At 41.5% G+C, this 23,776-nt stretch overlaps 2 protein-coding genes across 4 annotated transcripts in view; one reads left to right on the top strand and one right to left on the bottom strand.

The window, feature by feature from the left end:
- Positions 1-16,205, top strand: part of C12HXorf58 (chromosome 12 CXorf58 homolog) — a 46,355-nt gene extending 30,150 nt beyond the window's left edge. Inside the window, exons 2-5 of the mRNA XM_031936654.1 lie at positions 3,363-3,494; positions 11,435-11,664; positions 15,246-15,399; positions 15,942-16,205. Of these exons, the coding sequence (XP_031792514.1) occupies positions 3,363-3,494; positions 11,435-11,664; positions 15,246-15,399; positions 15,942-16,001 (576 nt within the window). The 3' untranslated portion in view covers positions 16,002-16,205. The remainder of the gene's footprint in view (positions 1-3,362; positions 3,495-11,434; positions 11,665-15,245; positions 15,400-15,941) is intronic.
- The window catches only part of APOO (apolipoprotein O), a 127,948-nt gene that overhangs the window by 98,442 nt on the left and 5,730 nt on the right, over positions 1-23,776 (bottom strand). The gene's annotated exons all lie outside the window — the stretch shown is intronic.

Here is a 23,776-nt window from a genome sequence, read left to right as displayed (position 1 = left end):
CAGCCCGGGCGATAGAGGGAGACTCTGTCTCAAAAAAAAAAAAAAACCTAAATAAATACCTTTTGTACTGTGGCTCACGCCTGTAATCCCAACACTTTGGGAGGTCAAGGTGGGTGGAACAGAAGGTCAGGACTTTGACACCAGCCTGGCCAACATTGTGAAACCACGTCTCTACTGAAGATACAAAAATTAGCTGGGCATAATCCCAACACTTTGGGAGGCTGAGGCGGGTGGAACAGAAGATCAGGAGTTTGAGACCAGCCTGGCCAACATGATGAAACCCCCATCTCTACTGAAAATACAAAAATTAGCTGAGCATAATCCTAACACTTTGGGAGGCTGAGGCGGGTGGAATAGAAGGTCAAGAGTTCAAGACCAGCCTGGCCAACGTGGTAAAACCCCCGCCTCTACTGAAAATACAAAAATTAGCTGGGCATGGTGGCACGTGCCTGTAATCCCAGCTACTGAGGAGGGGCAGGAGAATCGCTTGAGCCCGGGAGGCGGAGGTTGCGGTAAGCCGAGATGGCACCACTGCACTCCAGCCTGGGTGACAGAGAAAGACTCTGTCTAAAAAAATAATAATAAAAATTTAAAAAACCCTTTTTTAGTAACTTGAGCTAAAGTAAATTATAGTTATGCCTACAGAAATTCCTAAAGCAGAAATTATATGGTCTTCATACCTGTTCAGTGTACAATCACTTGTTTTTACCTTTAGTGTCACTGTGGGGCTGGTTAATTAGAACCATAAAATGTTGGAAATTAATTGCAAGAAAACATAATGGAGAGATTTGCCAATACTATAATTAATTAATTAATTAATTTTTGAGATGGAGTCTCACTCTGTCGCCCAGGCTGGAGTGCAGTGGCACGATCTTGGCTCAGTGCAACCTCCGCCTCCCGGGTTCAAGCGATTCTCCTGCCTCAGCCTCCCAAGTAGCTGGGATTACAGGTGCTCACTAGCTCGCCCTACTAGTTTTGGTATTTTTTAGTAGAGACAGGGTTTCACCATGTTGGCCAGGCTGGAATCGAACTCCTGACCTCAGGTGATCCACCAGCTTCGGTCTCCCAGAGTGCTGGGATTACAAGCGTGAGCTACTACAGCCGGCCTATGTTTTCTTTAGTTGTGTAATGTATAAAGAAATTAATGAAATATAAAGCAAAAATGATCTACCTAAAGGAAAGCTCCATGTCACATTTTCACTAAACTGTTTGTCTCTTCAGTTCTATACATTAGGAATAAAACTTCAACCATTCAACCATTTGAATGTTTTCTTCCTTTTTCATTTTCTGCATGTGTCTGTGATATTCTAAGCTTTGGAATTTAGAAAAATAAATAAAGGAATAGTCTGAATAACAAAAGTGAGAATTGAAATAGAAAATGCATTATAGCTTGCTGTTGTGTGTTAAGTAAAAAGAACAATGATTCTCAGTTTTGATCCTGTCTCAACCACTCTTTCTTTTTTCTTTTTCTTTTCTTTTTTCCTTTTTTTTTTTTTTTTTTTTGTTGTGAGACAGCATCTCGCTCTGTCACCCAGGCTGGAGTGCAGTGGCATGATCTCAGCTCACTGCAACCTCCGCCTCTCAGGTTTAAGGGATTCTCCTGCCTCAGCCTCCCGAGTAGCTGGGTTTATAGGCACACGCCAACACACTAGGCTAATTTTTGTATTTTTAGTTGAAATAGGGTTTTGCCATGTTTGCCAGGCTGATCTCGAACTCCTGACCTCAGGTGATCCACCTGCCTCGGCCTTCCAAAGTGCTGGGATTACAGGTGTGAGCCACCGTGCCTGGCCTCAACCACTCTTTCAGGCCTTGTATCAACATTATAACACAGAGTTCCCATACTTTCACAAATACCACATTCTAACATACAGAAGAAAAAAGAAACTTATCTGGAATCAAAAGATATTTGAATTTTCTTTTCTTTTCTTTTTCTTTCTTTTTTTGAGACGGAGTCTTGCTGTGTCCCCTAGGCTGGAGTACAGTGGTGCGATCTCTGCTCACTGCAACCTCCACCTCCCAGATTCAAGCGATTCTCCTGCCTCAGCCTCCCGAGTAGCTGAGATTACAAGTGCCTGCCACCACGCCCGGCTAAGTTTTGTATTTTTAGTAGAGACGGGGTTTCACCATGTTGGCCAGGTTGGTCTCGAACCCCTGACCTCAGGTGATCCACCTGCCTCGGCCTCCCAAAGTGCTGGAATTACAGGTGTGAGCCACCATGCCCACCCTGAATTTTCTTTTGTGCTATCCTTCCTCCATATAAACATACCCTTTGTGGCCAGAAGTACAGATCTGTAATATAAATATATGTTAGAAGAGTCAGCACATACTTATGGGGGGGTGCAAAGTACTTAAGTCTCTACTCTCAGTCTATGTATAGCTCTTAGCACAGGATACTTATATGTGGAAGGGTATGGTATAAGTAGGGCCCAACAGGATTTGAGCTTCCATATAGTCTGTGATTCTTCTGTCTCTGACCTCTCAGGTGCTTTCCTTGAGCATAAAGTGTTGACATTTGGAAGAGAAAGAGAAAACCCCTTTATTTGCTACTTTTTAGCTGCTGAGAATGAAGTCTGAAGGGAGGGAGGCTTAAACAATCTGAAACATACATGTTTCCACTTACTAGCGTGTATAAATACATAAAAGAGAGGTGGTACCAGTGACACCTTTCATTGCAGTTCCTACGATAACTCATTGAATCACCAGATAAGTTTTCTCTGCGTTGACAGCACAAATGATGTTATAGGTTTGTTTTGCTTTTTAAAATAAAAGAATTAAAAGTCTTTTAACGGGAAAAACCAGCTGTTTTAAAACTATGTTCTCTAAGGATTCTGGACTCAGCAATTCCTCTAGCTGCATTTGAAAACTATGTAGATAGCCTGGCACGGTGGCTCATACCTGTAATCCCAGCACTTTGGGAGGCCGAGGCGAGCGGATCACGAGGTCAGGAGATGGAGACCATCCTGGCTAACACGGTGAAACCCCATCTCTACTAAAAATACAAAAAATTAGCCAGGTGTGGTGGCATGCGCCTGTAGTCCCAGCTATTCCGGAGGTGGAGGCGGGAGAATGTCTTGAACCCCAGGAGGCGGAGATTGCAGTGAGCCGAGATGGCGCCACTGTTCTCCAGCCTAGGTGACAAAGCAAGACTCCATTTCAAAAAAAAAAAGGCTATGGAAATAATTTTAAGTGGTTTAATAATCCCTATGTGATCTCTTTGCAAATGCAACCTTTCTATTGAATAGCAAGTTGCTAGAAGAAAGGAACAATATTTGATGTATTTGTCAGAAGAAATATGTAAAGGGTGTGCTGATAATTAATGCTGTTCTACTATTTTTAAAGCCTGTTTTCTGTTCTCTTTACAGGCAGTGGGTGATGCTTGCAAACTAATGGGGGAAAGGAAATTTCACCGTATAATTGTGGAAGATGAGCGTGTTTTCCCAAAGTCCAAAGTAACTGATATAATGGATGTTGTCACCGTGCAAGATTATATACAAGTAAGGAATTTAGCTTTAGATGTTGAAAAACAAACAAACCAAGCAAGTCTTCCTAACTCTGTCCTCCAAGAAGAAAGAATCATACTTTTTTATTATGGTAAAATATAACACAATATAAAATTTACTATTTTATTATGTTTTATTTTATTTTTCAAATATATTCTATAGAATGAAACTTATTTTTGGATACCCAAGCACTAGAACTTTCTTTTTAAATTTTTTTAAATTCAACTTTTATTTTAAGTTCAGGGGTACATGTGCAAGTTTGTTATTGTATATAGGTAAACTTGTGTCAAGGGAGTTTTTGTTGTTCAGATTATTTTGTCACCTAAGTATTAGGCCTAGTACCCATTGGTTATTTTTCCTGATCCTCTCCCTCCTCCCACCCTCCACCTTCTGGTAAGCTCCAGTGTGTGTTTTTCCCCTCTATGTGTCCATGTGTTCTCATCATAAAATTGACCATTTTAAAGTGTACAATTCAGGGGCATTAAGTACATTCACAGGGTTGTGCAAGCATCACCACCATCTAGTTCCAGAACCTTTTCATTACCCCAAAAGGAAACCCTGCATCCAGTAAGCAGTCACTCTCCATTCCTGCATCATTCCAGCCCCGTAAACCACCAGTCTGCCTTCTGTCTCTATGGATTTGCCTAATCCGAATATTTCATATAAAGGAAACCATGTGATATATGGCTTTTTGTATGTAGGGAAGGTGATAGCTAAGGAATTTGGGGGTTCTTTTGGGGTGATGGAAATATGCTGAAATATTCATAGGACGTGGTAATAGCTGCACAACGTTGTGAATATACCAAAAACCATTGAGTTGAGTTGCATACTTTTTTTTTTTTTTTTTTTTTTTGAGTTGGCGGGGTTTTGTTTTTTTTTTTCCGGCTGGCGTGCAGTGGCACAATCTCAGCTCACTGCAACCTCTGCCTCCCAGGTTCAAGCGATTCTCCTGCCTCAGCCTCCCAAGTAGCTGGGATTACAGGCGTGCACCACCATGCCCAGCTAATTTTTTTGTATTTTTAGTAGAAACGGGATTTCACCATATTGGCCAGGCTGGTCTTGAACTCCTGACCTCAGGTGATCCGCCCGTCTCAGCCTCCCAAAGTGCTGGGATTACAGGCGTGAGCCACTGCACCTGGCCGATATTGTGTTTTCACAAATGGAAGGTTTGTGGCAAACCTGCATCAAGCAAATCTATCGGTGCCTTTTTTCCAATAGCATGTGCTTGCTTTGTGTCTCTGTGTCACGTTTTGGTCATTCTTGCAATATTTCAAATGTTTTCATTATTATTATATCTGTTATGGTGGTCTGTGATCAGTGATCTTTGATGTCACTATTGTAATTGTTTTGGGGTACCACAAACTGAACCCCTATAAGATGGCAAACTTAACCAATAAATGTGTGTGTTCTGACTGCTCTACCAACCAGCCATTCCATTATCTCTCTCTCTCTCCTCTCTTGTCTCTCTATTTTCTGAGACACAACAATATTGAAATTAGGCCAATTAATAATCCTACAGTGGCCTCTAAGTGTTCAAGTGAAAGAGTCACGCGCCTCTCACTTTAAATCAAAAGCTAGAAATGACGAAGCTTAGTGAGGAAGGCATGTCAAAAGCTGAGATAGGCCAAAAGCTAGACCTTTGCACCAAAGAGTTAAACGTGTTGCGAATGCAAAGGAAAAATTTATGAAGGAAATTAAAAGTGCTACTCCAGCAAATACATAAATGATAAGAAAGCAATACAGCCTTATTGCTGATATGGAGAAAGTGTTAGTGGTCTGGATAGAAGACTAAACCAGCCACAACATTCTCTTAAACCAAAGCCTAATCCAGAGCAAGGCCTTTACTCTCTTCAGTTCTGTGAAGGATCAGAGAGGTGAGGAAGCTGCAGAAGAAACTTTGGAAGCTAGCAGAGGTTGGTTCATGAAGTTTAGGGAAAGAAGCCATCTTTATAACATAAAAGTGCAAGGTGAAGCAGCAAGTGCGGATGGAGAAGCTGCAGCAAGTTATCCAGAAGATCTCGCTAAGATAATTATTGAAGGTGGCTGCACTAAACAACAGATTTTCAATGTAGACCAAACAGCCTTATACTGTTGGAAGGTGCCCTCTTGGGCTTTCACAGCTAGAGAGGAGAAGTCAATGCCTGGCTTCAAAGGACAGGCTGAGCCTCTTGTTAGGGGCTAATGCAGATGGTAACTTTAACTTAAAGCCAGTTCTCATTTACCATTCTGAAAATTTTAGGGCCCTTAAGAATTATGCTAAATCTGGTCGGGTGCAGTGGCTCAGGCCTATAATCCCAGCACTTTGGGAGGCCAAGGAGGGCAGATCGCTTGAGGTCAGGAGCTCGATACCAGCCTGGCCAATATGGTGAAACCCCGTCTCTACTAAAAATACAAAAATTCGCCGGGCATGGCGGAACATGCCTGTAGTCCCAGCTACTCAGGAGGCTGAGACAGGAGAATTGCTTGAGCCCGGGAGGTGGAGGTTGCAGTGAGCTAAGATTGCACCACTGCACTCCAGGCTGGGCAACAGAACAAGACTCTGTCTCAAAAAAAAAAAAAAAGAAAGAAAGAAAAGAAAAGGAATTATACTACATCTACTCTGTATAGAGTAATTATATAGCCTGTGCTCTATAAATGGAATAACAAAGCCTGGACGACAGCACATATATTTACAGCATGGTTTACTGAATATTTTAAGCCCCCTGTTGAAACCTGCTGCTCAGATCAAAAAAAAAAAATAAGATTCCTTTCAAAGTATTACAGCTCATTGACAAGGACACCCAAGAGCTCTGATGGAGCTGTACAAGGAGATGAATATTTTCATGCCTGCTAATACAACATCCATTCTACAGCCCATGGATCAAGGAGTAATTTCAACTTTCAAGTCTTACTATTTAAGAAATACATTTCATAAGGCTATAGCTGCCATAGACAATGATTCCTCTGATGGATCTAGGTAAAGTAAATTTTTAAAATCCAGAAAAGATTCACCATTCTAGATGCTATTGAGAACATTCATGAGCTGGGCACAGTGGGTCATGGCTGTAATCCCAGTACTTTGGAAGGCTGAGATGGGAGGATCTCTTGAAGACAGTTTGAGACCAGCCTGGGCAATATAGGGAGACCCTGTCTCTACAAAAATTACCCCCCCAAAATTAGCCAGGTATGGTAGTGTGCCCCTATGGTCCCAGCTACTCAGGAGGCTGATGTGGGAGGATTGCTTTAGCCATGATTGCACCACTGCACTCCAGCCTGGGCAACAGAGTAAGACCCTGTCTCAAAAAAAGAAAAAAAAAATGCCACATCCACCCCAACCTTCAGTAACCAGTACCCTGATCAGTCAGCAGCCATCCACATCAAGGCAAGGCTCTCCACCAGCAAAAAGAATAGGACTCCCTGAAGGCTCAGATGATCATTAGCATTTTTTAGCAATAAAGTATTTTTTTTTCTTGTTGTGGAGATGAGGTCTTGCTATGTTTGCCAGGCTGGTCTCAAACTTCTGGACACAAGTGATCCTGTCAGCTCTTCCTCTGTAAGTTCTGGCATTACAGGCATCAGCCATTGTGCCCAGCCACAACAAAGTATTTTTGAATTAAAGTATGTGCATGTTTTTGAAATAATGCTGTTACACACTTAACAAACTACAGTATAAAGTAGACATAACTTTTATACACACTGAGAAACCAAAAAATTAGCATGACTCTATTTGCAATATTCACTTCATTACCGTGGTCTGCAACTGGACCCGCAATATCTCTGAGGTATGTCTGTATACAGTCTTAACTATTCACTCATTTGCTTCAGTGTGAAACATGAAATTAATGCAATGCCTTAGAGACTCCCAATTATGTTTTCTTTCTTTTAGAGTGTTAGCCTGTGAGTTTAGGGAAGTGAACCAGGAAATAAATAGAGCCAGGGATGGCAACTATCTTTGCTAAGGACAAAGACCACATACTTTCAGATTGTGAACATGTCAAGGATTAGTGTCAGAGAGAGGAGTCCCCAGATCCCCAGATAGACATATTGGAAGAGAGAGATAAGATCATTGTTGACGTTTGTTGAGTCCTTATACGGGTGTGGCACTGTCTTTATCTCTTTACATGCTTATTATCTTCTTTCATCTTCAAGTTTGTAAATTATGTGACCTTTTTTTACAAAAGAGAAAAATGAAGTTTAACAAGCCTCAAAAAAACTTGCCTGAGGTCACAGACAGATCTGATAAGTGACTGCGCAGATGATTGACAGATCTATGATATTTACCCATTTTGCAACTTCACTGAGGAAAAAAAAAATGCACAGTCTTACTCTGCATGTCATTGCAGGACCATAAAAATGACCAGCAAATTGAAACCATGCAAAACAAACTTAATATCTGTGGGGAAAATTGTGATTGCCCTGTGACTTTTCAAAATGTTTGTCTGTAGTCCTAGCTACTCGGGAGGTTGAGGCAAGAGGATCACTTCAGTCCAGGAGTTTGAGGGTAGCCTGGGCAACATAGTGAGACCCCATCTCTAAAAAAAAAAAAATCTTCTTTATCAAAACATTAAAAACTCTTTTGCTGTCTCTTATAAATACGTAGGAAAATGGAAGAAAAAAACCCAACACATTTAGTACACTTTTAGTACACTATAATTTAAAACATTAGAAACACAGACAAAGTGTTTTGTTTCTTCATAAAATATCTTACCAACTGTGAATATACTGGAAACCATTGAATTGTACACTTTAAATGGTGGATTGTATGGTATGTGAACCTCAATAAAGCTGTGAAAAAAAAACTTACCAAGAGTACTTTAAACTAGTGCTTGCCTTCTTGTTCTTCTAGTACAACTTATAAGCATCTCTTTTCTATGTCTTGATGTATTGTCATATTCCTTTTAAAATTTGGATCAGCTGCCAACATTTTATTCTTTGCGCTTTAAATGTTGCAAAATATCTCAGAGTTCCTTCAGTATGAAGTTTTTTTTTGGCCAGCATCACTTCCACTGGGAAAGCTTCATCCTTTTATCATAGCCACTTTCCTCATTTATGTTGATAAGTTCCTCCTCACCAAGTTCCTATAGCTGTAGATCTGCAACGTCTTGAATGATGGCAGTGTCAGCATCCCCACAGTCACCTATTTCTTCTAGAACTCCATGTACGGTTGATTCCAATTTCACTTCAAGTGGTACCACTTTTTGTTTCTTTGATGGCCAATTCTCTCTTTTGATTTTCCATTTCTGTAAAATGTCACATGGGTTTATCACTGGGAGACAAAAAGGCAATACAACTATATACTTTGCTGTTTGTGTGTGAAATGAATAACAGATTCACAGTGACCAGTCACTGATTGACTTTGGAAGGTATGACATGATTTGTCACTAATCATGATGAACATCTGTCATTTATATTGTGATCTTTGAGCTGAAGAGCTAGCAACATGAGGCCGGGCATGGTGGCTCATGCCTGTAATCCCAGCACTTTGGGAGGCTGAGGTGGGTGGATCACCTGAGGTCAGGAGTTCGAGACCAGCCTGGCCAACATGGTGAAACCCTGTCTCTACTAAAAATATAAAAATTAGCCGGGCCTGGTGGCACACGCCTATAATCCCAGCTACTGGGGAGGCTGAGGCAGGAGAATTACTTGAACCCAGGAGGCGGAGGTTGCAGTGAGCCGAGATTGCGCCACCGCACTCCAGCCTGGGTGATAAAGCAAGACTCCATCTCAAAAAAAAAAGTTGGAAAAGGCCGGGTGCGGTGGCCCGTGTCTGTAATCCCAGCACTTGGGGAGGCAGAGGCTGGAGGATCGCTTGAGCCCAGGAGTTTGACACCTGCCTGGGCAACGTAGCGAGACCCCATTCTCCAGAAAAGGTAAAAAAAAAAGATGAAATGGTGCAAAAATAGGATTGCCTGTGTGTGTGTATGTGTACGAGTGTGTATGTGTATATGTGAGTGTGAGGGTGTGTGTTGAGAGTGTATGCGTATGTGCATCTGTGTGTGTGCGCTTGAAAGCATGAATGTGACTGTGTAATATACCCTAAAGGCCTTGTTGTAATTCTGTTTCCTAGCACTGTAACTTCTCCTGCCCTATCCCTGGCTCTTAAATGCACAATTATAATGTTAAATTGATGATATATATTTGGTATTTTTAATTCCTAATTTGATATCATTTTAAATTGGAAAAAAAGAAAAGTGGGATTTCTACAAATACTCCAAATGAAAATAGTGAAATTCTCCACTTCATACTAGAGATGTACTCATATTTCTAAAAAGGTTTGTGCAAAAGTCCTCTCAACAACCTGGGCAACATAGTGAGACCTTATCTCTACAAAAATTAAAAAATTGGCCGGGCATGGTGGCCCACACCTGTAATCTCAGCACTTTGGGAGGCCGAGGTGAGTGGATCACCTGAGGTCAGGAGTTTGAGACCAGCCTGGCCAATGTGGCGAAACCCCGTCTCTACTAAAAATACAAAAAAAAAATAGCTGGTTGTGGGGGCATGCACCTGTAATCCCAGCTACTCGGGAAGCTGAGGCAGGAGAATTGCTTGAACCTGGGAGGCAGAGGTTGCTGTGAGCCGAGATCAAGTCACTGCGCTCTAGCCTGGGCAACAGGAGCGAAACTCCGTCTCAGTAAAAAAAGCCAGACATGGTGGCATGTACCTGTAGTCCCAGCTACTCAGGAGGATCACTGGAACCCGGGAAGTTGAGGCTGCTAGCCATGATCATGTCACTGCACTCCAGCCTGGGTGACAGAATGAGACCCTGTCTCAAAAAAAAAAAAGTCCTCTCAACCCAAGCATGTCATGAACAAGCTCTACCAGGTATGTAGAACACATAGCTATTATCATTAATTTTTAGGCCCATCTGAGTTTAACTTATCTGAGTTATATTTGCCATAACAATTTTGATGCATTAAATAAATATTTAGCGAGTATGATACTATGTGCATGATAATGTGTAGCATAGCTCCTGCCTTCCAGTAAGGGAGCTAAGTCATACACAGATGACTAAAACATTGAGTAGTCAGTAATAAGAGTCATAGAAGAGAGATCCCAATAAAGTTCAGAGATGGGATCAAAGAACGCCTTTTGGATGAAGTGACATTTGAATGGAACCATGAGAAATGTGTCTAAAAACATTTAGAGCACCCACAACCAATCAATTTTTTTTTTTTTTTTTTGAGACAGGATCTTACTCTGTCACCCCAGCTGGAGTGCAGTGGTGCACTCTCGGCTCACTGCAACCTCTGCCTCCTGGGCTCAGGTGATCCTCCTGCCTCAGCCTCCCAAGTAGCTGGGACTACAGGTATGCGCCACCATGCCTGGCTATTTTTTGGATTTTTTTTATTATTATACTTTAAGTTCTAGGGTACATGTGCACAACATGCAGGTTTGTTACATATGTATACATGTGCCATGTTGGTGTGCTGCACTCATTGACTCGTCATTTACATTAGGTGTATCTCTCGATGCTATCGGGTTTCACCATGTTGGCCAGGCTGGTCTCAAACTCCCGACCTCAAGTGACCCATCGGCCTCAGCCTGCCAAAGTGCTGGGCTTACGGGTGTGAGCCACCGCACCTGGCCAACTATTCATTCTTGTTTCTCTTTTTCTTTTTCTTTCTTTTTTTTTTTTTAATTGAGATGGAGTCGCTCTGTCACCCAGGCTGGAGTGCAGTGGCGGCGATCTTGGCTCACCACAACCTCCGCCTCCCGGGTTCAAGCAATTCTCCTGCCTCAGCCTCCCAAGTAGCTGGAACTACCCGCACATGCCACCATGCCTGGCTAATTTTTGTATTTTTAGTAGAGATGGGTTTTCACCATGTTGGCCAGGCTGGTCTGGAACTCCTGACTTCAGGTGATCCACCCACCTCAGCCTCCCAAAGTTGTGGGATTACAGGTGTGAGCCACCACACCTGGCCAACTAATCGTTCTTAATTGTTTTTTCCTTACAGTATCGCAGTTTTTTCGATGAGGCCCCTGCGTTTTCTGGTGGCAGAAATAACAGCTGGCGCAAATTAAATCTTGAAAGTATTCCCAGGACAACGCTAATGTATGACATAGTTCATTATTCAGAGTCTGGAGTAATCTCAAACCGTCTACGAAATGAAATGAAGTTTCTATTACAGAGACCAGTAACACAAGAGATCCATAAGCACCAGCTACGGATTGTTTCTGAAAACAGGTAAAACAGATTCTTCACTGGGGTTACAATACTAGGGGTATATCTGAAAATGTTTACATTCTGCCAGATAGCTCACTAAAGATAATAGAATATATGGGAAAAATAGAGTGGGGGCAGATTGCTCAAAACATATGCAACTTTGTAAACACAGCACCAACCAAAAGGACAATTTGTACCTGGGGAGATGACTTGTACCACCAGACAGGCAACTCAGTGTAGCTGGAGGCTGCCACAGAAAATGTAAAAAATGAACAACCATACAGTGGAGATGCTGGCAACTCTTTCATTAGAGCAGTTAGTGGGCATGGAGACAGTGCACATGGAACACATGGAAGTGGGACCCTGGGCCAGCGTGGTTGCCCTTTTTTTTTTTTTTTTTTTTTTTTTGAGACGGAGCCTCACTCTGTTCCCCAGGCTGGAGTGCAATGGCGCAATCTCGGCTTACTGCAACCTCCGCCTCCTGGGTTCAAGCGATTGTCCTGCCTCAGCCTCCCGAGTAGCTGGGATTACAGCTGCCCGCCACCATGCCTGGCTAATTTTGGTATTTTTAGTAGAGACTGATTTTCACCATATTGGCCAGGCTGGTCTCGAACTCCTGATCTTGTGATCCGCCCACCTCAGCCTCCCACAGTGCTGGGATTACAAGTGTGAGCACAGTGCCCGGCTACATGGTTGCCTTTTAAGTGGACATGAGAGGCAGTGCGATCTGCCAAGAACCAGGAGCCATCCAAGGCCGGAGTGGGGGTAGGGGAGGAGTAGGGTGAAGGGCAGCGAGGGTGAGTTGGGGGTGGGGTGTGCCTCTCTGGGAAGGCAGCACTTGATGCGGGTGCTCATTTTTGTTTTCATGAATACAGCCAAAAGGGCTACCCTTGCCCATGCAGCACAGAACTAAGGGCTTTTTCCTTTTTTGCTGAAGGTTATAATTCTATTCTTGCTACTCTGGCTCCCCTTGCCTAAGATAAATTGCATATAAATTAGAGTGACATCATTCCCCTTTTTACCAATAGCATGTGAGCCAGTTCACATTGTAGAAATGGATGTTGTAGCAAAATAGATGTATTATGATCTGAAACAACATGGACAGAATATAACCACTCCCATTATATTCCTTTTCTCTTTCCATTACTAAGCCTCACTTAGCCCACAAATTAGCTGCTTTCTTAAAAGAAGAAAGAGATAATAATATGTAAGAGGACCTACTGGTAATCTATTTTCACACTCTTATAATTGAAATGAAAAATACTCCCTTTGTGCCTGAAGAAGACACTGATGACCCACTGTCAAGAAAACACGCTGGGTTTTTTTTTCAGGAGTAGAGATGAGTGATTCTGACCCAATAACATAATTTAACCCATATATTTTATGATCAAGGCTATACATTTGCCAGACAGATGGCCTGGTTTAGGGCACAGTCTGTCATGAAATAGATTTTCTCTAACTCATCCATATGAGCACTGAGTATAGAATTTAACCCTATTACCACCAAGGTCAAATAAATGATGTAATTTTCTCTGCCACCATATATAACCCCAATCTCCCTGCTATTTGGATTTATCCTACTGAGTATCCAAGAATAAGTCATTTCAGAGCCAAATAAGTAGCCAAATTATTAATCAATTGAATAGAAAAAATACTTTCATAAAGCCATCTTTGAATGCAGTTGTAGTTTAGCATCTCCCAGAAGCAAACCCTGAGACAGAGATTTGGGAGGTGATCTTAGGAACAACTGAAGGGAGAGGGTAGAAAAGTGGAAGGCAGCCAAAGCAGTGTGTGTTAGCAAGCAAGTTACCACTGTGGGTAACTGGAGCTTAATCCCCCCTGGGAATGTGAGAGCCAATGTAGAACATGCAGCTTAGAATTATCCCACAGGGGGCAAGGGAATTACAGTATTGATACATCAACACCCATCAGTCACTGGTTAGGGGTTGCTTAGGAAGGGACATATTAATTCTCAGGCACTTTTGACCTTCCCTGCACATGAGCTTTTTTCTTTTCTTTCTTTTTTTTTTAGACCGAGTTTCGCTCTTATTGCCCAGGCTGGAGTGCGGTGGCGCGATGTCGGCTCACCGCAACCTGCGCCTCCCGGGTTCAAGCGATTCTCCTGCCTTAGCCTTCCTGAGTAGCTGGGATTACAGGCATGAGCCACCACACCTGGCTAATTTTGTATTTTTAGTAGAGAGACGGTTTCTCCATGCTGGTCAGGTTGGTCTCGAACTCCCGACCTCAGATGATCTGCCCACCTCAGCCTCCCAAAGTGCTGGGATTACAGGCGTGAGCCACCGCGCCGCCGGGCTTTTCTTTTCAAAGAAAGTTTTCAGACTGAGTGATGCAGATGCTGGCAGTTGAAAGTTCAGTCTATGTGCCTTATAATAGTAAGGACAGGGGGATCATGGACATAGCATCTGATCCCAGCACTGACAAAAACAGCTTGTTTGTCCAACCATTATGAAATGTAATACTTTTTTTTTTTTTTGAGACGGAGTCTCACTCTGTCACCCAGGCTGGAGTGCAGTGGCGCGATCTCTGCTCACTGCAAGCTCTGCCTCCCGAGTTCACGCCATTCTCCTGCCTCAGCCTCCAGAGTAGCTGGGACTACAGGCGCCCGCCTCCATGCCCGGCTAATTTTTTGTATTTTCGGTAGAGACGGGGTTTCACCGTGTTAGCCAGGATGGTCTCGATCTCCTGACCTCGTGATCCACCCGCCTTGGCCTCCCAAGTAGCTGGGATTAAAGGCACCTGCCACCACACCCAGCTAATTTTTGTACTTTTTTTTTTTTTTAGTAGAGACAGGGTTTCACCATGTTGGCCAGGCTGGTCTCAAACTCCTGACTTCAGGTGATCTGCTTGCCTCAGCCTCCCCAAGTGCTGGGATTGCAGGCATGAGCCACCACGCCTGGCCAAAATGTAATACTTTTTTGTGTTGGTATATGGTATAAAAAAATAAGATTCAAATGGCTACTACACAGTATTTTCTAGGAAAGCTAATTTTAAATTGATAACAGGTTTTATAATTTTTATCACCATTGCTGTCAATATCATCATCTATACACCTTCATAAGTGCCAGATAAAGAGCTATGCTGGCCAGGCACGGTGGCTCAAGCCTGTAATCCCAGCACTTTGGGAGGCCGAGACGGGCGGATCACGAGGTCAGGAGATCGAGACCATCCTGGCTAACACAGTGAAACCCCGTCTCTACTAAAAAATACAAAAAACTAGCCGGGCGCGGTGGCAGGCCCCTGTAGTCCCAGCTACTCGGGAGGCTGAGGCAGGAGAATGGCGTAAACCCGGGAGGCGGAGCTTGCAGTGAGCTGAGAACCAGCCACTGCACTCCAGCCTGGGCGGCAGAGCAAGACTCCGTCTCAAAATAAATAAATAAATAAAATAAAATAAAAGAACTATGCTATGTAAACTCAAGCAGAAATGATAACTTTAACCTAAAAGCTTACATGAAATGCTGCTCCAGTGTTGCTGAGGTTTATGATATATTTGCTAGAGAAAGCTTTAATAAAATTTGGAACTTGCTTTGCATTTAAATTTTATTCTGTGTGATTTTTCTGTTTTTAATACAAACATTTTCTAGGGGTCCATCCTTAACTGTCCAACCTCTGTATCGGCCCTACAAACAACAAAATCAAGTTAAATTTCTCGGTCGCCGGTCCAAGCAAGCTCAAATGAAAGTTGAAAAAATGAGAAAGGTGTATTTGGCAAAAGAAAAAAATACTTCTGAGGTGACTGTAAGTTTAACTTGTACTGAATTCATTGTTTTGGACAATATTCAAACTGTCTGTAAAGTAGCTGTACTTACGTAAATGAAATTTTCCTAATCTAAAGTTCAAGGCTGAAACACATTTGACACATTTATCATGGATAATATAAAGCGAATTTCATCTTGGTAATATTTTTAAAAAATTCTTAATATTGGTAGCAATTCTGATAAAAACCAGCTGTTTTGACTCCATATCAGCATGAGTTGGCAAAAAAATTATTTTCTCTGTATGTTCACACTGTTGGTTCAGCACATCTCTGATGGTGGTTTTTTTCAAAATGGAAGTCATTTCTATCTAAATTTATTAAGAACTATGCTATATAAAGTCTGCCTCAGTATACTTCTACATCATAGGAATTTACAACAGACATGTATTCATGTATTACTTTGTAATTTAAAAAATCGCTGTAAATATTTTGAGATGAGGATAAATATAGTCAAATATTAAAATATAAAGTAGTAAAAACCAAATATATAATACTTCCTACTTTTATTGATAATTCTGCCTAGGAACAAAAAACGGACCCATCAGGTACAAAGGATAACTGTCATCTCCACTCCATCTTTTGACATTGTGAAAACTAAGGAATCTATGTCAGAGCATCAGCTGGAAAAAGAAAGAAAAGGACTCATTTTCCTGGTATCAAAACTTGGCAGTTGGTGATTCTCCATCATGATAATGCACAGTTAATTGACAGAAAACCAAAGTTGTTTAACAATCTGCTTGTCTGTCTATAAATGATGAGTATGAGTAATAAAGGAAAATAACATAGAGTAAGTCCTGAGTATGCTCTCTTAACTAAATGTGTGACATATTTTAAGCCTTTTTGAATTGCCATAGGAACAAATTCTTTTACTGACAGAATTTTAATCTAAACAAATTATTTCTATTAGATGCCCTTGAACTAGCAGTATACAGTTTTGTTCAAGAGATTAGTCCCTGGGACTTTTATTCGATTTTGATTTTCCTTCATTTAAACAAATATCTAAACAGGCCATGCTTAGCATAAATATTAGAATTCATAGAATGAAAGGCTCCTTTTGAGTCAGCTTCTAGTATATTTTTTTTAAGTTGAAATTCATTTTTACAGAACAGCTTGTGAATGACCTATTCTGAATTATAATAAAAGTAATAATGGATTTATTGCTACGGGAGGCATGACATGGCATAACTAATCATTATTGAGCATTGAAGCACCTGAGACAGAATGCCGCATCTGCTTTAATCTACTTTGGATATTTTTCAAGTATCAAGTCTGTTTGGAGTAATATTTATCAATTTCATTTTCAATTGATAAATTGTCATTCCTAATATAGTATAAATTATTGATTTTTTTGTGATCCAGGCTGTTGGATTATATCAGACTTTACACAGAGGCTATGATAATTAAAGTGCAATAATTTATTGAACTTCAAAGATTCAATTTTTAATTTTACTTAACATTTAAAATGTGTAGGTTGATTGCTGATCTAATTCAGGCACGGCAGCCTATAAAAAGGATCTCATTCTCTGCTAAAATATTCTCTTACATGATAAAGAATATTGGAGTAAATGTGTATGATTCTCACTGGAATATATTTAACATAAATGTTCTCTCTTTGATATTAATGCATTGTCATTTGATGTTCACAAATGGAGTGATAATCCCCTTGTTTTCAGAGCTTGTACTGGACACTGGTTGAATAGAAAAACAGCTATTTGTCCTCATGAGTCACACATGTTTTCATTCATTAATTTGGGCTGTAGTCTCTCATCTGATCAAATGCATATCAGACTCCATCTGTAGTGTGTGTAATAACAAACGAAGATTTTAGGTAGCAAGATGGAGGGAAAAGACAAAGGAAGGACATACTCTTTATGTTTCAGGATTCCCATTTCTCATATTTCGTTAGCTATAACTTTGTCTCATCGTAACATCTAGCTCCAGGAGAGTCTGGGAAATGTATTTTTGTTTGGGGCATGTATGTACCCAACTAAAATTCTGTTGTCATAAAAGAAATGGTAGTGGATATTAAGGCACAACTAGCTTCTGCTCCCAGAGATCATGTCTTCTATCAATTCTTTTAACTCACATTAGACAATATAACCACATCACAGAAAATCTTTTTGAAAGTAGAATTACACATAATCTCATCACCATAATATAACAACTGTTTTAATTTGCTTATACCTTTCTAATCTGTCTAGATGCACACATATTTTTCACATAGTTGTAATAATAGCTAACATATAGATTTAAACTTTTCACTTATACCTTTTTTGTGTGTGTGTGATGGAGCTATGCTCTTGTTGCCCAGGCTGGAGTGCAATGGCATGATCTTGGCTCACTGCAACCTCTGCCTACCGGGTTCAAGCAATTCTCCTGCCTCAGCCTCCTAAGCAGCTGGGATTACAGGCATGCACCACCTGCCTGGCTAATTTTGTATTTTTAGTAGAGACAGGGTTTCTCCATGTTGGTCAGGCTGGTCTTGAACTCCTGACCTCAGATGATCGCCCGCCTTGGCTTCCCAAAGTGCTGGGATTACAGGCATGAGCCACCATGCCCGGTCACTTTTCACTTATATCTTAAACACAATCCACTTAAAACTAATTTAATGGGTATACAATAGCCCATTGAATTGATAAAGCATAATTTATCTAGCCATACTCATATCATTGGATACTTCAGTTGTTTCTATTTTTTTTTTACTACTACAGGTAATTAACATTAGAATGAACATTTTCATACACAGTCTTCTTTTGTTTTTTTTTTTGTGTTATTTATTTTTAGCATAATTGCACTATAATTGGAGAGTATGATTTGTATGATACTGATTCTGGGAAGCTTGTTGAGACTTGCTTTACAGCCAAGTACATTGTCCATTTTCATAAATGTTTCTTGTACTCTTAAGAAAAAATGTGCATTCGGCCGGACACAGTGGCTCAAGTGATCCTCCCGCCTCATCTTCCCTCAGCTTCCCAAAGTACTGGAATTATAGGCATGAGCCACCACTCCTGGTCCCTTTATTCCTAATAATGCATTTTGCTTGTAAGACTTTTTTGTTTGTTTGTTTGTTTGTTCGTTTGTTTGTTTGTTTTTTGAGACGGAGTCTTGCTCTGTCACCCAGGCTGGAGTACAGTGGCTCAATCATAGCTCACCACAACCTCCACCTCCTGGGTTCGAGAGATTCTCCTTGCTAGCCTCCCGAGTACCTGGGATCACAGGCATGCACCACCATGCCCAGCTAATTTTAAAAAATATTTTTAGTAGAGGCAGGGTTTCACCATTTTGGCCAGGCTGGTCTTGAACTCCTGACCCCAGGTGATCCACAGGCATCAGCCTCCCAGAGTGCTGGGATTACAGGCGTGAACCACCGCGCCCGGCTGGAAGACTATTTTGTCTCATGTGAACAGAGCTACTCTAGCGTTCTGGTTAGTGTCTGCCTGGCATATCCCTTTCCATCTTTTTAAATTTCCAACCTTTTCATGTGTCAGAAACTGGCTAGATGCTCACTGACTTCATTTTCTCTTCCTGAGAACACATTTCCCAACATTTTTTGCAGCTATGTTGGGACCCTGTGAACTGACTTCTGGCTAGAGGAATGTGAGCAGAAGTGATGTATACCACTTCTAGCCTTGGCCCCTAAAATAAATGTGGTCTTCTATTCTCCCTCTCCCCTTCCTCTCGTTCCTGTGGCTGGAGGCAAAGAACTCCATGGTGGTAGAAGCAGGATTGAAGGATTCCAGATTCCTATTCTCCTTCAATCCTATGACTGATTGAAGAAGAGACAGCCAGAGCAACAGCCTGACTTGATGAACTGTAATGTGAGCAAGAAATAAACTTCGTTGTGTTAAGTCCCAATAATCTTAGGAGTTATTTGCTGCAACAGATAGCATCAATCATTCTGATATAATGTCAAATACACTGTCTTTGTGTTTTAGGTTTTCTCTAGGATACTGCAAATATCTAGATTGTTTTTGTTTTAATTCAATCCCAGGACATCTTTAACTGGTGAGTTTAATTCATTTATACTTTATTGCAATTTTAATTAATTGCTAACATATTTGGAATTATTTTTACCATTTTATTTTGTGCTATCTCTCCTGCATTTTCTTTTTCTTTCCCCTGCCGTTCCTGTTTTCTTTCAGATTTCAATTCTACATTTTTCCCCCTACTATTTTGGAAGTTATACACTCTGGGTTTGTTGTTGTTGTTTTTGAGACAGTGTCTTGCTTTGTCACCCAGGCTGGAGTGCAGTGACTCGATCTCAGCTCACTGCAACCTCCGCCTCCCAGGGTCGAGCGATTCTCCTTCCTAGTGTCCCGAGTAGCTGGGATCACATGCATGCGCCACCATGCACAGCTAATTTTAAAAAATATTTTTAGTAGAGGCAGGGTTTCACCATGTTGGCCAGGCTGGTCTCAAAACTCCTGACCTCAAGCGATCCTCCTGCCTCAGCCTCCCAAAGTGGTGGGATTACAGGCATGAGCCACCCCGCCTGGCCGACTCTGTTTTTATTCTTAGTGATTATGTGTAAATTTTGGCACGTGTACTTACAATCTAAAGTTAATCAATAGCTCCACTCTCCTCCCAAACTAAGAATGCTAATCAGCATCCTTTTGTCTTACAGGTTATTGCTATATCTAATATTTTAGCACTATCTTGTTTTTAACTTCCAGCTTAGATATTATTATTGTTAATCTCAGACTTTCCTTCTGAGATCATTTTTCTTTATCCTGATGTGTATTCTTAAAAGCTCCTTTAAGGAGCATCTTTTGGTAATAATTACTCTTTCCGTTTTTGGTTTTCTGAAAATGTCCTCATTTTGCCCCTATTCTTAAATATGTAATTTAGGTAGGTGTCAAATTCTACATTGGCTATGGTTTTCTCTCTGCAATGCAAAGTCTTGTTCCACTGTCTTCTGGCTGCTGCCTCCAGTCTAATTGTTATTCCTTTTAAATGATCTCTTTTTTTTCTCTGACAACTTTGAAGATGTTCTCTTCGTATTTTGTGTTTCTCAGTTACACTGAAGAAGACTGTCTCTCCCATGTTCTTTCTCTATTTACATTTCTTTTTACCTTACTGTCCTTTGAGGGTCTGACTTTATGTAGAGGTCTCATTTTCAACCCCCTACTTTCCCTGAGCACAAGAACTTGTCTTCTACACACCTGAGGTCATTAAAATCAAAACACGGCCGGGCGCAGTGGTGGCTCACGCCTGTAATCCGAGCACTTTGGGAGACCGAGGCTGGTGGATCACCGGAGGTAAAGAGTTCAAGACCAGCCTGACCAACATGGTGAAACCCCGTCTCTACTAAAATACAAAAATTAGTCAGGTGTAGTGGTGGGGGCCTGTAATCCCAGCTACTCATGAGGCTGAGGCAGGAGAATCACTTGAACCCAGGAGGCAGAATTTGCAGTGAGCCGAGATTGTGCTATTGCACTCCAGCCTGGGCAATAGGAGAGAAACTGCATCTAAAAAAAAAAAAAAAAAAAAAACCGAAACTTTAGGTCCCTGGTGTTGACACAAGTGCCCAGGGCTTCAGTCATTTACCTTGCTAGTGTGTAGCTTTCTCTTTATTTTTCACTCCTGAGGATTTTTCCTTCTTACAAGCTCAATTATGCCTTTTAAAAGATGTTTTTGCATTTTATCTAGAATTTCTATGGTTTTTACAATGGGTTGGTTTTTTTCAGGATATTTGGTCTACTGATTTCTCCTAAGCCAGAGTCCATGTTGTCACTTCGTTATGTTTAATTATAGGCTTAGGCTAAAATCTTGAGAGTGGTACTACTTACATCAGAGATTTTAAACATTTTTATAGCTGTTTATATGCATTGTCATATTGCTCTTCAGCCATTTGCTCTTTGAGTGGTGTGATATTGATGTTTGTTTATACTTCATGGAGGCAGAGTGCTATGATAGAGTATGGGCTTTGAATCTGCCAAATTTGGTTCTCTCTCTCCCTATCGTCATCTCTCCCTCAACCCCTCCATTATTTACATATATAGAGATTAGAGAACATTTTTTCCTTAAATGTTTTGTTGTGGTTTGAAATGTGAGAGAATTAAGAAAAAAGGTGCCATTTGAGAGGGAGAGAAGGAAGATACATGTAGGAGAACTTCTGGCTGAAAATGCTGGCTTGAGCATCGAAGTCTCTTTCCCCCTTCAAACCCCACTTCAATAACAGTAAGGAGATTTTTTTAGAGCCTAAACCTTGATGAAGAAGAGAAATCAGAGAAAACAGTAGCAACGTCTTGTCAGTCAGAAAGCTTTTAAATGAGTGCTGGTTGAATAGCAGATCTGAGAAAACTGAGTTTTAAACTGGTGTTGAAAAGCAACTAAGAAGCAAATCAGTTTACAGTGAGGGAACCCCCTAGAAGACTCAGGAATTGGCAACAGCAGGTAACCTTTGGAAGTGAGGGGTGAAGTAGAAAGAGTTGGTTGAAAATCTGTTTAACAAGCAGTTACAGCACCAAATTCCTTCCCCACTGTTAGGAGTTGAATTGTGACTACCCCGCCACCTCTCATCCCTCCAACCCTCCTCTGAAAAAATATGTTGAAGTCCTAACCCCCAGTACTTTAGAATGTGACCTTATTTGGAGATAGGGTTGTTGCAGATGTAATTCATTAAGATGAGGTCATACTAGAGTACGTTGGGCCCCTAATCCAATATGACTGTTGTCCTTATAAGAAGACAGCCATGTAAAAACAAAGGCTCACGGGGAGAACACCATGTAATGATAAAGAGACTGGAGTTACACACTTTCAAGCCAAGGGATGTCAAAGATTGCCAGCAAACCACCACAAACTACACAGAGGCAGGGAAAGAGTCTCCTCTGCAGGTTTCAGGGGGAACATGGCCCTGCAGACACCTTGATCGTGGACTTCCAGCCTCCAGAACTGTGAGACAATAAATTTCTGTTGTGTTAAGTCATCCACTTTGGAGTATTTTGTTACTGCAAATACCTAGGAGACTAATATAACCACCTTGCAGTCAGGCAACTGCTTCTCCTTCACTTGGGCACAAAACCGGACACTTTTTTTTGTCTAGAGAGAGCAAAGCAAAAGTTCTCTGAACTGGAAAACATAAGGGACAGCTAGGGGCCAAGGTACTGTCCTGAGAACAGCAGTTAAACAAAAGTTGACATATTGAATGTTGAGGCTCCTGCCTTCTTCTCCCACCAGGCACTCAAATGCTGGCCGTTAGGGTTACACCCTCCATGAAATTTAGAAGAGACTTCTCTGGAGAGTCTGGCCAACAAGGGAAAAGACTTCAAAATACTGGTATGAAGGGAGTCTTACAACTCATGGCCCAACTAGGCAGGGAAGCCCATAGCTTCTGTGTAGCCAACTACACAGAGCCTCCAATCTTGTTTTTTTGGCTCCCCACTTATAAATAAGCACAGATGGCTGGGCGCGGTGGCTCACACCAGTAATCCCAGCGCTTTGGGAGGCTGAGGTGGGTGGATCACCTGAGGTCAGGAGTTCAAGACCAGCCTGGCCAACATGGCAAAACCCTGTCTCTACTAAAAATTCAAAAAATTAGCTGAGTGTGGTGGCATGCGCCTATAGTCCCAGCTACTCGGGAGGCTGAGGCACGAGAATCACTTGAACCCAGGAGATAGAGGTTGCAGTGAGCTGAGATCACGCCACTGCACTTCAGCCTGGGCAACAGAGTGAGACTCCGTCTCAAAAAAATAAATAAAATAATAAGAAACAAATAAGCACAGACAACCAGCCATCACTGGACATCTGAGGAAAGCTTGTGGCATGAAAGACAGAGAAGCAAACAGAGGAGAAAACTTGAAGGAAACAAATGATCCAAATATAGAAACCTAAAAAAAAAAAAAAACAAAACAGACCACTAATAAGATATAAGAAAAGATACTGCCTTCATGAAATAAGAACAGCATGGTTGGCTGGGCGCAGTGGTTCACACTTGTAATCCCAGCACTTTGGGAGGCCAAGGTAGGTGGATCACCTGAGGTTGGGAGTTCGAGACCAGCCTGACGAACATGGAGAAACCCCGTCTCTACTAAAAATTCAAAATTAGCTGGGCGTGGTGGTGCATGCCTGTAATCCCAGCTACTCAGGAGGCTGAGGCAGGAGAATCGCTTGAACTTGGGAGGCAGTGGTTTCGGTGAGCCGAGATCACACCATTGCATTCCAGCCTGGGCAACCAGTGAAACTCTGTCTCAAAAAAGAAAAGAAAAGAAAAAAGAACAGCATGGTTATATGTATGTGTGTGTATGAAAATTCTAATTGTTTTCAATTTTAAAGCCTCAAAGGTTTGAATTTAAAGTTAAGGAAGTCGGCCGGGCGTGGTGGCTCAAGCCTGTAATCCCAGCACTTTGGGAGGCCGAG

This window comes from Piliocolobus tephrosceles, chromosome 12 (assembly GCF_002776525.5).
Source record: "Piliocolobus tephrosceles isolate RC106 chromosome 12, ASM277652v3, whole genome shotgun sequence".
Taxonomy (NCBI): Eukaryota; Metazoa; Chordata; class Mammalia; order Primates; family Cercopithecidae; genus Piliocolobus; species Piliocolobus tephrosceles.
The sequence above is the reverse complement of the archived record's forward strand: the minus strand, read 5'-3'. Positions and strand labels throughout refer to the sequence as shown.